This window comes from Eleutherodactylus coqui, chromosome 2 (genome assembly GCF_035609145.1).
Source record: "Eleutherodactylus coqui strain aEleCoq1 chromosome 2, aEleCoq1.hap1, whole genome shotgun sequence".
Lineage (NCBI taxonomy): Eukaryota > Metazoa > Chordata > Amphibia > Anura > Eleutherodactylidae > Eleutherodactylus > Eleutherodactylus coqui.
In genome coordinates, this window is record NC_089838.1 from 51,170,544 (window position 1) to 51,183,871 (window position 13,328).

Here is a 13,328-nt window from a genome sequence, read left to right on the forward strand (position 1 = left end):
ACGGAGGGCACAGAACATATTTAATCAGCTTATCCAAGTCACTGGCTTTTCTAAAAATATTCAATCACCTTAACACTTCCACAGCCAAAGGGTTATAGACCGAGAGTGCTGAACGGTGCCAGGGACGTCCGGCCAGGGGCGATGCTGCACAGTAAGCTTGATTATGTCACTATGTTAAGTATTGTATTTAGTTGGGGAGAGAAGAGCTGGGTAACGACCAATATGGCCGCCACCTGTGTAAATGTCCAACTCCCTCAAGGACGTCCATATTAGGACAGTGGTATAATGGTGGCTATTATCTATAAGTGTGAACATGGCCGGAATCGCATTTGTATATTTTCCACCCAGTTGATATGTCCTTTTCTCATATTCCTGCCACAGTGATGACTCTGCCACTAAGAAGCTGCTCTGTACGGCCTGGGATGTCCGGGAAGGTGACGTTTTGATAAGCAGTAGTTCCAAACAGCCTGGAGAGGAGGAGTCGCTGACTAAGTCAAGTCTACACCATACTGGCTCCCCAGTCCGAGTACAGCGAGGGAAGACCGCCGCCACCTGCTCTCACGGGACAAATAGTTCAGATTATGAGCTCTCCCTGGATCTCAAGAACAAACAGGTAAGCGCTCCCCCCAGATATCTTACTAACAGACTGTACCCCCAATCAGGGGTGGTTCAGTGAGGAAAGCCCTTTCCTAGGACATCAGTACTGTCTGTGCCTACATATAATTATCATTATACTACCATACAGTGCTCCCATAATACTGCATATTGTCTGCATATAGCAAGCACATAAGAAGTATACAGTAACAATTAACGATATAGTGCTTAGTGTATATAATGCTGCTATTTAGCACCAACATGACAATGACATACACATGCATATAATGGTGCCATAAAGTGCCTACATATTAGTGCTATGTAGTGAGCAAATAAGTGATATACAGTGTCAATTAATAGTACCATATAGTGTTTAGTGTATATAGTACTACCATTTAGTGGCAACATGATAGTGCCATACACGGGCATATAACAGTGCCAAAGAGTGCCTACACAATAGTGCTATATATTGAGCATAAAACCTTGCACTTACATAATAGTTCCATGTAGTGAGCACCTACGTGGCACACAGAGTCAATTAATAGCACCATATAGTTCCTAGTATATATAATAATGCAATTTACTGCCAACATAATAGTGCCATAGAGTGAGCATATTACAATGCCAGAGTCCCTACATAATAGTGCCATGTAGTGAGCACATAAGTGGTGTACAGTGTCAGTAGTACCATATAGTGCTTATATAAGACTGTTATTTAGTGACTTGATAGTAGTGTCATACGGTGAGTATTTGACAGTTCCATGGATTACCTATATAATAGTGCTATGTAGTGAGCATCTAAATGGTATACAGTGTCAAATAATACCATAGTACCATATAGTACTGCCATTTAGTGGCAACATGATAGTGTCATAGACGAGCATATAACAGTGCCTATATAATAGTGCTATTTAGTAAGCACATAAGTGGCATACGGTGTCAATTGGTAGTTCCATATAGTTCTTAGTGTATATGATACTGGCATTTATTGGCAACATAAGAGTGCCATACAGTGAGCATTTTACCATGCCAAAGTCCTTACATAGTAGTGCCATGTAATAAGTAGTTAATAGTACCATATAGTGCTTATATAAGACTGTAATTTAGTGTCTAGATAAAAGTGCCATACACTGAGCATATTACCATGCCATAGAGTACCTACATAATAGTGCCATGTAGTGAGCACATACATGGTATATACTGTCAATAGTACCATATTATGCTCATATAATACTGTAATTTAGTTCCTACATAATAGTACCATAAAGTGTAATATAACTGTGCCATAGAGTGACTACATAATAGTGCTGAATAACTGCACCCTAGAATGTGATAAAGTGAACACATAGCAGTGTCATACAGGGGATACATATTACTGCCATAAAGTGCCTACATACTGTAACAGTGGCATATGTTGAACACATAGTAATACTAAATAATGCTAAAATATACATAATACTGTTATAAAATAAACTACCATGCAGTTCTAAATAACAGGACATAATCTTCTCACTCCCAGTGCCTAGATAATAGTACCACACAGGGACCACATAGTACACTATAGTACTCTGTATATTTAGGACCTGTAGCAGTATTCATCCGAGCCTCCTGCTGCGTGAATTGAATGAAGGAGTGCAGTAAAGACTGACACACAGTGTGCATATATATTCATCAGTCAGGGCCCTTAGTTCTGTTCATGATAGGGATGCATCAGATCTCCCACGTGCTGCACAATCCTTGGGCCCTCTGGACCCTGCGCTGCTCAATCCTTGACCCTCTGGATCCCCCACACTGCTCAGTCCTTGGCCCTCTAGACCCCCCGTGCTGCGCAGTCCTCAACCCTCTGGACCCCCTGCACTGCTGAGTCCTTGGCCCTCTGGACCCTCCGTGCTGCTCAGTCCTCGGCCCTCTGGACCCTCCGCGCTGCTCAGTCCTCGGCCTTCTGGACCCCCCGCGCTGCTCAGTCCTCGGCCTTCTGGACCCCCCGCGCTGCTCAGTCCTCGGCCTTCTGGACCCCCCGCGCTGCTCAGTCCTCGGCCTTCTGGACCCCCCGCGCTGCTCAGTCCTCGGCCTTCTGGACCCCCCGCGCTGCTCAGTCCTCGGCCTTCTGGACCCCCCGCGCTGCTCAGTCCTCGGCCTTCTGGACCCCCCGCGCTGCTCAGTCCTCGGCCTTCTGGACCCCCCGTGCTGTTCAGTCCTCGGCCCTCTGGACCCCCCGCGCTGCTCAGTCTTCGGCCCTCTGGACCCCCCGCGCTGCTCAGTCTTCGGCCCTCTGGACCCCCCGCACTACTCAGTCCTTGGCCCTCTGGACCCCCTCTGCTGCACAGTCCTCAACCCATTAGACCCCCTGTACTGCTCAGTCTTCGGCCCTCTGGACCCCCTGCAGTGCTCAGTCCTCAGCCCGTTTCCTGTGACCTTCTTTATGCTCCTTCTACTGGAATAAATGAGTAAACACACAAAGCCCGGGGCTGCCGGCTGCGCTGCGCCTTCTTACTGACGCGGCCTCTCTGTTTTTTTGCAGCGTTACAGTTCTTGCCCTCGGTAATGAGATTTATTTTCAACCTAAACTTCCAGCCAGTTCAGTAATCGCTGGAGCTGCATCTGAGGTAGAATGCGCAAATCTCACACTCTATAGACAGACCTGCATGTGCTACGTTCAGCCGTTTAATATAGACACGGTTCTGACCTTGGTACACCACTAATATGGTGTGGACGGTACAAACCCGTTACCATTGCCCTTCCTGAAATGCGTCAGCCCAGTCTACAAACATCAGTACTGCCTTCCTACGACTGATGTATAGGATCACCCTTATATGAACGGTGATTAGTTTGCATTACCCCCATTTCCAAGGATATGTAGCGCACATAATCTTTTCAGATACCATAGGAAATCTACCATACTGATGTCCAGAGTGCCCCCATAACAAAGGCCACAGTACCAGCATTTTACTTACTACAACAGTGCCCCCATCACATTGACCACCAGTGCTTCCATAGCAGATGATGCCCATTTATAACTGTAATGACAGAATTCCTCCATAACTATGACAGCTACAGTGCCCCCATATCTCTGACAGCCACAGTGCCCTATGAAAGTGACAGCCTCAGTGACCTCCACAACAGTGACTGCCACAGTGCTCCTATAAAAGTGACATTCACAGTCCCCCCATAACAGTGACAACCACAGCGCCCCCATAAAAGTGACAGCCAAAGTGCCCCATGATAGGAACAGCCCCAGTGCCCTATATGAGTTACAGGCATAGTGCCCTATGCCAGTCACAGTGTCCCATAAGAGTGACAGCCACAATGCTCCCACAACATTGGATCCACCATACCCCATAACAGGGACATCCACAGAACCCTAATAACAGTGGCAAAAGTAACAGCCACAGTGCCCCCATATCAATGATCACCATACTGCCCCCATAAAAGTGACCGACAAAGCGTTCCTACAATAATTACAGCAACAGTGCACCATAGAGCTCCCATAACAGCAACAGCCACATTGTCCCATAATGCAGACAGCGGCTGTGCTTGACTTGGTGATGTTTCTATAGTTTTGGGTTTTTTTTTCACAAGTATTCTATACCAATTCTCTGTTTTCAGATTGAGATGCTGGAGCACAAGTACGGGGGGCACTTAGTATCCCGCAGGGCAGCCTGCACCATCCAGACAGCGTTTCGACAGTACCAGCTAAGCAAGAACTTTGAAAAGATCCGAGACTCTTTGCTACAAAGTCGCCTTCCCCGGCGCATTTCCCTGCGGAAGGTCCGAGTCCATAACCCAGACAGCTTCCCCGCTGCCGAGAAGGCTCTACTGGAAAGCTACAATTTGATGGGCATCCCTCTGGTGAGATCTCCCTCCCTCCCAGCCACCATCAGTGGGGCTTTAACCGAACTTGAAGACTCCTTCACCGAACAGGTCCAATCTCTTGCCAAATCTATTGACGATGCCCTCAGCACTTGGAGTCTGAAGACCATGTGTGCCTTCCCCGAGGCCGGCTCTTACCAGATTCGGGAGACCTTTATGCAGCAGAACCCGGAACTAGAGCCCCCTAAACTGGAAGAAGGAGAAAGCGAGGAGGGCCAACTGGGGCCTCTACCTAAGAGCAGCAGTACATTGATGATGGCCTTCCGAGATGTCACCGTTCAAATAGATAATAATAACATTTCAGTCTCCTCCTCCACCTCACTTTCTATGTCCAACTGCTTGGCCGGGACTCAGAACTCTAAACCAGAGGAGGAGAGGGTCAGTGAAGTTATTTTAGAGCCAGCTTCCCAAGAAACGTCTACTCATGACGCACACCTTGCACAGAACTCCTTCTCGGAGGTCAATGGAGATGGGGTTGGCAAGGAGTTAGTTGGACCTGTTCCTACCGAAACTGAACCTACAGACCTCTCAGAACAGCTGAGCAGCAGTAGCACCTCCACCTCTGCCAAGTCCGTATCTGAGGTGTCTTCTAAGGAGGCCTTGCAAGCCATGATCCTCAGCCTTCCCCGCTACTATTGCGAAAACCCTGCCAGCTGCCGATCACCGACTCTCTCCACTGATACGATGAGGAAGAGACTCTACCGCATCGGGCTCAACCTATTCAATATGTGAGAAGGGACAAAGGGTTGTGGGATTGAATATGCCCTATCAGTAAGGGTCTTGGTGTTTCCCTTAGCACCAGCATCCTCATGGCACCTACATTTCCAAAAATCTGCACGGTCACCATATGAGAATTGGAATTTATCCTCCAACCAATCAGGTGTTGTGTCAGAGGTTTCAAAAAATTTCCCGAGGGTCTTGCTGCTTCAGTCGTGAAAAAAAGTCAGGGGTCCCTGTGAAACTCACTCTTAGTAATTGTCATTTATTTAAACATGGAACTCCCCTTTAAATTATATGCAAATAAGGTGCTTAAACGGGAAACCTAACCAAAAGTTATGACATTTTGAGACGTGACTTTGGTGCAGGTCCATGTTCTTGGACCTCTATAGGGTATCACTCATAGATTCTCATTGTGAGACAGTCTTAGACTGGCGACACTACAACTGGATTTTGCTTTCATAATACGGAAATGAGTCTGTTTGACTGTAGGTCTCCTGACCCAAACTCCGAGCATCATACATTCCTATGATGTTCAGAATTTTAGTCAGGAGACCTGTAGTCAGGCTGGGATGAACTTCCGTATAGTGGATGCAAAATGACGGCTCAAATATTGTGGGGTGTCACCAGTAAATTCACACGAGATGGAAATGTTACAGATTTGTACGCAGAGAATCCACAGTGGATTACAGGATTTGGGCTTGTGGATGAGACTGCGGAAATTGACCTGTGGTACAGAGTAGCACATCAATTTGTGTAGCGGACTTGTTGCTAATTTTTCCCATTGTGCCTAACGACAAAGTTGAATTCTGTGACAAAACTCAGTTGTTGCCTATCTTTCTGTGGATAACTTGTGGTGCAGATAATGTCCTAAGATGAAATCTGATGTAGTGACTGGAGGGGGCCAATATATTACCTGCCATTGGTTTCCTGTGCCTTCGCCCTCTGATACGTTAATTCTGAGCCTTGTTTTCAGTCGTCCAAGATGGCTGACACACACCTCAGACTACCTACTCTCTACAGTGCATTGGTTGTGTTAGACTACCGATACACTACATCTGCTCACATGATCAACGCTGGCCAGTTAGAGAGTAGTGTATTAAGCAGTCAGTAAATTGCGACAGCCATCTTGGATGACTGTGTGACACCAGTTTTTGTCTCCCGGCTTTCAGCGATGTTGTGTCGTGATGACATGTGACTGCTGCAGCTAATCACAGGCTGCGGTAGTCACATGCGATGCCACGTCATCGCAAGAGGCCAGTTAGGACCATTGAAAGGTCACCATGGGAGCGCTAGAGGATCGGAAGGTCAGTATACTGGCAGCAAGAACCACCCAATTATTTCAACTGTGGACTGTTCCTTTAAATGGGGGACCATCTACCGCTCCCGATTTACCTGCCGCTTCTATTGACTCTTTATTTTTGTCTTTTCCGCGCAGTAATCCTGATAAAGGCATCCAGTTCTTGATCTCTCGAGGTTTCATCCCGGATACCCCCATCGGGGTTGCACATTTCTTGCTACAGCGGAAAGGACTGAGCCGGCAAATGATCGGAGAGTTCCTGGGTAACAGCAAGAAGCAATTCAACCGCGATGTTCTTGAGTGAGTGAGAAAAGCCGCGTACACTGAGCGCCGCACGTACAAGAGTTGTCATGAGCGCTGGATATCTTCGCTCTGTATATTGCGTGCTGTTACGTAAGATATTATAACGTGTCGATACACAGAGGACCTTATTGACTGCCCCTCCCCCACCGTATACAACAGAATCTCCGCTCCTCACCTGAGTTCTGAAACTAGGTCATTCTGCTATTCGACCACATTACACGCTCCAAGCCTTCACACGCACATGGCCGCTTTACCCAAATCCACGACGTTAATACAAAGTGGAGATTTAATGGTTGCGTTAATACAAAATGCGGTCGTGAATGCCATCCTGTTATATGTAGCAAGAGGATGATAGCAGCCTGCAAGCACGTTACACTGTCAGGTTCTTATATATGCTTTTTTCTGTCTCCTTCCACAATTCCAGCACATGTAGTGAATGGAATGTCAATGCTGCAGTAGTGACTGACACATTTACATGTAAAGCAGAGAAGATGTCCAGTTATGTCAGGGTCTTTTAAAAACATGTATAATGACCTCTCTGTGTTCTTTTATAATTTCATATGGTCATGTATAATGTATTCTGTTCATATATACAGTGTGTGTGTGTGTGTGTGTGTGTGTGTATGTATATTCTTTGTTAAAAACAATCCACCCCTAGAAGACGTTGGCATTCAGTTACAAATGATGAGAGTTGTGGAGTGATTGGATGAACGGATAAAAGGCTCTCGGAGGCTCCTTGTGTAGTGACCTCTTCTTCCGCTTGTGTAGAGCTTGTTGACCACTAGACGCCTCTACGACCCAGAGAAGAGATTTCGCCCCATTACCAGAGTCTGAGTGGGGGCACATTATTGGGATGTGAGAAGCTGGACGGTCGTAGCGATGAATTGTCCCCTACTGGGCCGTTCTGACCAGACTGTTAGAAGGTGTTGGGACCAGTGGATGTGTGAGGGTACACCTGGTGACCGGGCTCAGGACGCCCCAACAGACCACCAGTAGAGAGGAGTGTCTGACCAGACTGTTAGAAGGTGTTGGGACCAGTGGATGGGGGCACACAAGGTGACAGGACTCAGGATACCCCAACAGATCACCAGTAGAGAGGAGCGTCTGATTGTCCGGCAAGCACCAGCACTTCAGCTTGGCTGAAGGACATTTGGTCTCATGGTGCCCATTACATGTACTGGCTTTGGCACCCACCTGCACTGGTACGGAGGGGAACCGGGTTGTCTTCAGCAATGAATCCAGGTTTAGTTTAGGCACTGACGACGGCCATGTTCGTGTCTGGAGACTGCGGGGTGAGCTCCTCCATCTTGCCTTCGGTGTGGAGCAGCACACTGCCCCCTGCTGGTGTAATGGTCTGGGGGGGGCATTACATACGACAGTTGGTCCCTCCTAGTACTGGTACGAGGGACAATGACAGCTCAGCGATATGTTCAGGACATCCTGCAGCCACATGTGTTCCTCTCATAGTGGCTTCCAGCAGGATAATGCTCGGCCGCGCACACAAGGGGGTCACAGAAAACCCCCCACAACATTGTCACACTTCCGTGGCTGCCCAGTCACCAGATTTAGCTCTCAGTCAAGCAGGGGTAAAAAGGGCAGCTCAGTGCTAATGATTAAAATCCTATGCATTTCGTATGGTGTTTCCATATTTTTGTCCCTCTAGGGGAGGGATTTGATTTTAGATAATACACTTCTGTCCATGGCCCGCTGATGTCCGCTCATGCTTAGTTCTCTATTTTCCTCATAGCTGTGTTGTGGATGAAATGGATTTTTCCAATATGGAGCTGGATGAGGCACTACGGAAGTTCCAGGCACACATCCGCGTACAGGGCGAGGCGCAGAAAGTGGAACGTTTGATAGAAGCCTTCAGGTGAGCCTGTAATCGTTAATTTCTAGTACAATGACGTGACGCGGCTATGACCTATTACACAATCATCCTGCAACTCTTTACACAATATATGTTTTTATGCTACCAAAAAGATGAGGCTATAATAGAGTCCCTGCTGCCGTATTATCGTAGCGGTACATTTTAAAATCATGTGTAGTGCATGGTGGTCTGACTAAATATGCCGCCCTTGTAAAACTAATAGGGACCCATATAAACCTGGAGCTGGCCATGGTTGGCTTTTGTTTTTCATGGTCTTCCTGTCTGGGTGACCATGATTTGAATTTTTTTTGTTTTTTTCAAATAATTCTTTTTTATTGAGTTAATGTCGCTACAAGCACTAAAACTATAGAATATACTGACCTACATGCTGTACAGACTTGTTTTAGGTCCTCACTGATGTGTGTAATATAATTCTATTGGTTAGATATCCTTTTGTTCTAGTCTTCCTGTCTAGGTGAGTACCATTGGAGTTCATGTAGCTAAATGTACTGAAATGATCACTAGAGGTTGTCTTTGCTTTGCAACACACTGTCTCTGAATGCAGCACAGACTTGTTCTAGGACCCTTTCTGATGTGTGGAATATCATTCCATTGGTTCAAATCCATTTGTTCTAGGCTTCCTGTCTGAGTGACTACAGTTGGACTTTGTGTAATGTAATGAAATGGTCACTGGGAGGGCTCTTCAAGACACTGCCTCTGAATGCTGCACAGACTTAAGCCTGTTAAGTTTTAAGCCTGCAGCACTCAAGTATAAGGTAACTTTCCCTTTAGGCTAGGACTCCAAAAGCTTATCACAACCTCTTCCCTAGGGAAAATGGTCAGAGGTGATCACAAGAATTCTGACATGCCGAGATTTTTGCGATTGTCGCACAACTTTTTACCCCATAGGGAAGTATAGATTTTACGGTCACCAAAACTTGCACTAGCCTTAGGCCTCCTTCCCACGAACGGATTTACGCCGCGTAAATTCGCGGCAAAAATCCGCTGCGTTGCCCCCTGCTATTAGGTTCTATTGAACCTAATAGCTCAATGCTCACGGTGCGGAATTCCACCGCGGAATTTCGCACCGTGAAATCTCCCGTCCTCACCCGCAGCATGCTCTATTTGCCGCGGGTGTACGCGCTGACGGCTTCCATTGCAGTCAATGGAAGCCGTCCGTTCACGCTATCTCCCGCTGTAACACAGCGGAAGATAGCGTGAAAACGCTTTCCCGCCTACCGCGTCATATGACGCTGCCGGCGCGTCACGTGACACGGCCGGCCGCATCATGTGACGCGGTGGGCGTGTCACATGACGCGACGGCGGTGGGCGGGGAAGCGTCTTCACGCTATCTTCCGCTGGTAAGTATGGGGTCTCTGGGGGGCGCCGTGACGGGCTTCACTGCAGAATATTCCGCGGCAGAGCCCGTCACGCTCGTGTGAAGCCGGCCTTAGTGATTGATTTTACGGTCACCAAAACTTGCACTAGCCTTAGTGATTGATTTTACGGTCACCAAAACTTGCACTAGCCTTAGGCCGGCTTCACACGAGCGTGACGGGCTCCGTCGCGGAATATTCCGCAGTGAAGCCCGTCACGGCGCCCCCCAGAGACCCCATACTTACCAGCGGAAGATAGCGTGAAGACGCTTCCCCGCCCACCGCCGTCGCGTCATGTGACACGCCCACCGCGTCATATGACGCGGCCGGCCGTGTCACGTGACGCGCCGGCCCCATCATATGACGCGGTAGGCGGGAAAGCGTTTTCACGCTATCTTCCGCTGTGTTACAGCGGGAGATAGCGTGAACGGACGGCTTCCATTGACTGCAATGGAAGCCATCAGCGCGTACACCCGCGGCAAATAGAGCATGCTGCGGGTGAGGACGGGAGATTTCACGGTGCGAAATTCCGCAGTGGAATTCCGCACCGTGAGCATTGAGCTATTAGGTTCAATAGAACCTAATAGCAGGGGGCAACGCAGCGGATTTTTGCCGCGAATTTACGGTCACCAAAACTTGCACTAGCCTTAGTGATTGAGGTCATTTTACTACTTGCCGAAAATGCACGCCGTGGGAAAGCACTTGTCATCATCTGCTATACAAAAGACTGCCTCTGTTCCTCTGCACAGGATTGTTCTAAGTCCCTCCTATGTAGGTATCTGGAAGATTCCACTTAATGTGTCTGATCATGACTAATAAACATTACTTCATAAGGTGCAATTACATCTACTGAAGTGATCAAAGAACGTGGTAACTGCTATACTAAAGTCTGCCCCTCCATGTTACAATGAATTTTTTAAGCTCCTCCCACTTAAGCGTAGGGAAGCTCCCTTTAGATTGGTCTTTGGTCTGATTTAAGTTAAGGCTGTGTAGCAGATACATTATTTTCTGCCTTGGTGACCATTAGGTGCACTTAGTTGTACTGGAGTGTTCACAGAAAGCTCTCTCTGCTATACAATAAACTGTCTCTCCTTGCTGCACAGTCTTGTTTCAGGTCTCTGACATTTAGATATCTGGCGATAACAGAAGAAGTCGCACAACTTCATGATATAAAACCTAGACAAGGGGGAGAGACTGAGGAATAAGAAGGATTGAAGAGGTCACTGGGAGGTTTGGCGTAAAGCATGAGCTGATATCATGTTAATTTTTCCCCATGCTATAGCCAGCGGTACTGTATGTGCAACCCGGACATCGTTCAGCAGTTCCACAACCCGGACACCATCTTTATCTTGGCGTTTGCTGTTATCCTTCTTAATACAGACATGTACAGCCCCAGTATCAAACCCGACCGCAAAATGATGCTAGAAGACTTCATCCGCAACCTCAGAGGTCAGAGCCGTTGGTAGTAACGCCACAGAGACGAATTCATGTTAAACACTCATCACTATGTGATTCTTTGATTAGAACATACATTGTGCCAGAATCATAATCATTCTAGGTTCATCTACGCCATTATGCAGGTCTAGAATTTTTCACATAGGACAATGTGAATATCCCGTATTACTGATTTCAATGGAAGATACTCAAAAAAACTCATTAGACCAAACCTTTGAGATGTCTTCTGCTGTCCACTGGGTGACCATACATATTAACTATTTTCCAATTCCTCCTCAGGGGTGGATGACGGAGCAGACATTCCCCGGGAAATGGTGGTTGGCATCTATGAACGAATCCAACAGAAGGAACTAAAATCTAACGAGGATCATGTGACCTATGTAACGAAGGTGGAAAAATCCATTGTGGGCATGAAGAGCGTAAGTTTACGGAGCCCATGTGTATATCTCAGAGTTTGTTTCCTGTCCCACTGACTGCCACAACCATTATATGGTGCTGTATAGAGAGTTCTGTGACAACTTCAGTATGTCTGCTATACAACAGACGGCCTCTGCATGCTGCACAGACTTATTTTAGGTTCCTCGTGCTCAAGAACCATCAAGTCATTCCACAGAAATGTATGTGGTCTTGAAGAAGAAACAAGCACAACCAGAGGGGCATGTTGCACAGACTTGTTTTAGGTTCCTCATGCTCAGTAACCATCAGGTTATTGCACGGGAATTAACATGGCCTTACGGAAGAAATAAGACCAGAGGGTCAAGCTATATCTGTGAACTCCTGTCTTGGTGGTCACCACCACCATGTACTGAAGAGGTCATAGGACGCTCTATATGTTATATAGTAGACTGCTTTTCCGTGCTGCATAGACTTGTTTTAGATTCCTCATGCTAAGAAACCACCAGGCAGTTACACCGGAATTCATATGACCTTGTGGAAGAAACAAGCAAGACCAGAGGGGCAAGATAAGTCTGTAGTAACTCCTGTTTTGGTGTCTACCACCATATATTGAAGTAGCCATAGGAAGCTCTTTATGCTATACACTAGCCTGCCTCTCAATGCTGCACAGACTTGCTTTGCTAAGACAATCAGGGGGTAAAAAGAAAGGAAGCAAGATGAGGGGGAATAGGTGCAGGAACATGTAAGATGACTTTTTTGTGACCTTTTTTACGGCAGGTGCTGTCGGTTCCTCACAGACGTCTCGTTTGTTGCAGCCGCCTCTTTGAAGTGACTGATGTGAATAAAGTGCAGAAACAAGCAGCGCATCAACGAGAGGTCTTCCTGTTTAATGACCTTCTATTGGTGAGTAAGGGTGCAAATACTTTGCCTTAAAGAGGTTGTCAAACCAAAATTGCTTTCCTCCAGGAAAAGTGCCACACTTGTCCATTGCTTGTGTGTGGTATTGCAGATCAGCTCCATTGAAGTGAATTACGCTGAGGTGCAATACCACACACAACCTGTGACAGGTGTGGTGCTGTTTTTAGAAGACAGCAGCCATGTTTTACAAATTTTGGACGACTTTAACTTATTTAGTAATCCTTTTGAGTTACATCATATCCTATAGTCTCATCCAAATCTGTAAACGCACCTATTAATGAGCAGGCATCATAACGGGGCTAGCTCCGTATAGCTGCGCTGTCCAGCGGGGGGTGGTGGTAACAAGATATGAAGTCTAAAATCTTTCTTTGTCTGGTGTCTTGTTTAGATCTTGAAGCTTTGCCCAAAAAAGAAGACTTCCTCCACCTACACGTTCTGCCGGGCGGTGCCGCTCTTGGGGATGCAGTATCATCTTTTTGAGAATGAATGTGAGTTAAAGTCCTAGTTAACACTCAGGTGCCTCATGGTGCAG

The 13,328-nt window shown here is 46.9% G+C and overlaps 1 protein-coding gene and 1 long non-coding RNA gene across 4 annotated transcripts in view; one reads left to right on the plus strand and one right to left on the minus strand.

The window, feature by feature from the left end:
• IQSEC3 (IQ motif and Sec7 domain ArfGEF 3) overlaps positions 1–13,328 on the plus strand; it is a 73,678-nt gene that overhangs the window by 51,510 nt on the left and 8,840 nt on the right. For all 3 annotated transcript variants that reach the window (XM_066590893.1, XM_066590894.1, XM_066590895.1), the window contains exons 3-10: positions 382–613; positions 4,201–5,192; positions 6,620–6,781; positions 8,532–8,654; positions 11,310–11,476; positions 11,762–11,901; positions 12,656–12,781; positions 13,185–13,284. In XM_066590893.1, the coding sequence (XP_066446990.1) occupies positions 382–613; positions 4,201–5,192; positions 6,620–6,781; positions 8,532–8,654; positions 11,310–11,476; positions 11,762–11,901; positions 12,656–12,781; positions 13,185–13,284 (2,042 nt within the window). The remainder of the gene's footprint in view (positions 1–381; positions 614–4,200; positions 5,193–6,619; positions 6,782–8,531; positions 8,655–11,309; positions 11,477–11,761; positions 11,902–12,655; positions 12,782–13,184; positions 13,285–13,328) is intronic.
• LOC136611364 (uncharacterized) overlaps positions 1–13,328 on the minus strand; it is a 41,575-nt gene that overhangs the window by 26,126 nt on the left and 2,121 nt on the right. The window contains exon 2 of the long non-coding RNA XR_010790257.1: positions 11,695–11,807. This is a non-coding gene — a long non-coding RNA (uncharacterized lncRNA). The remainder of the gene's footprint in view (positions 1–11,694; positions 11,808–13,328) is intronic.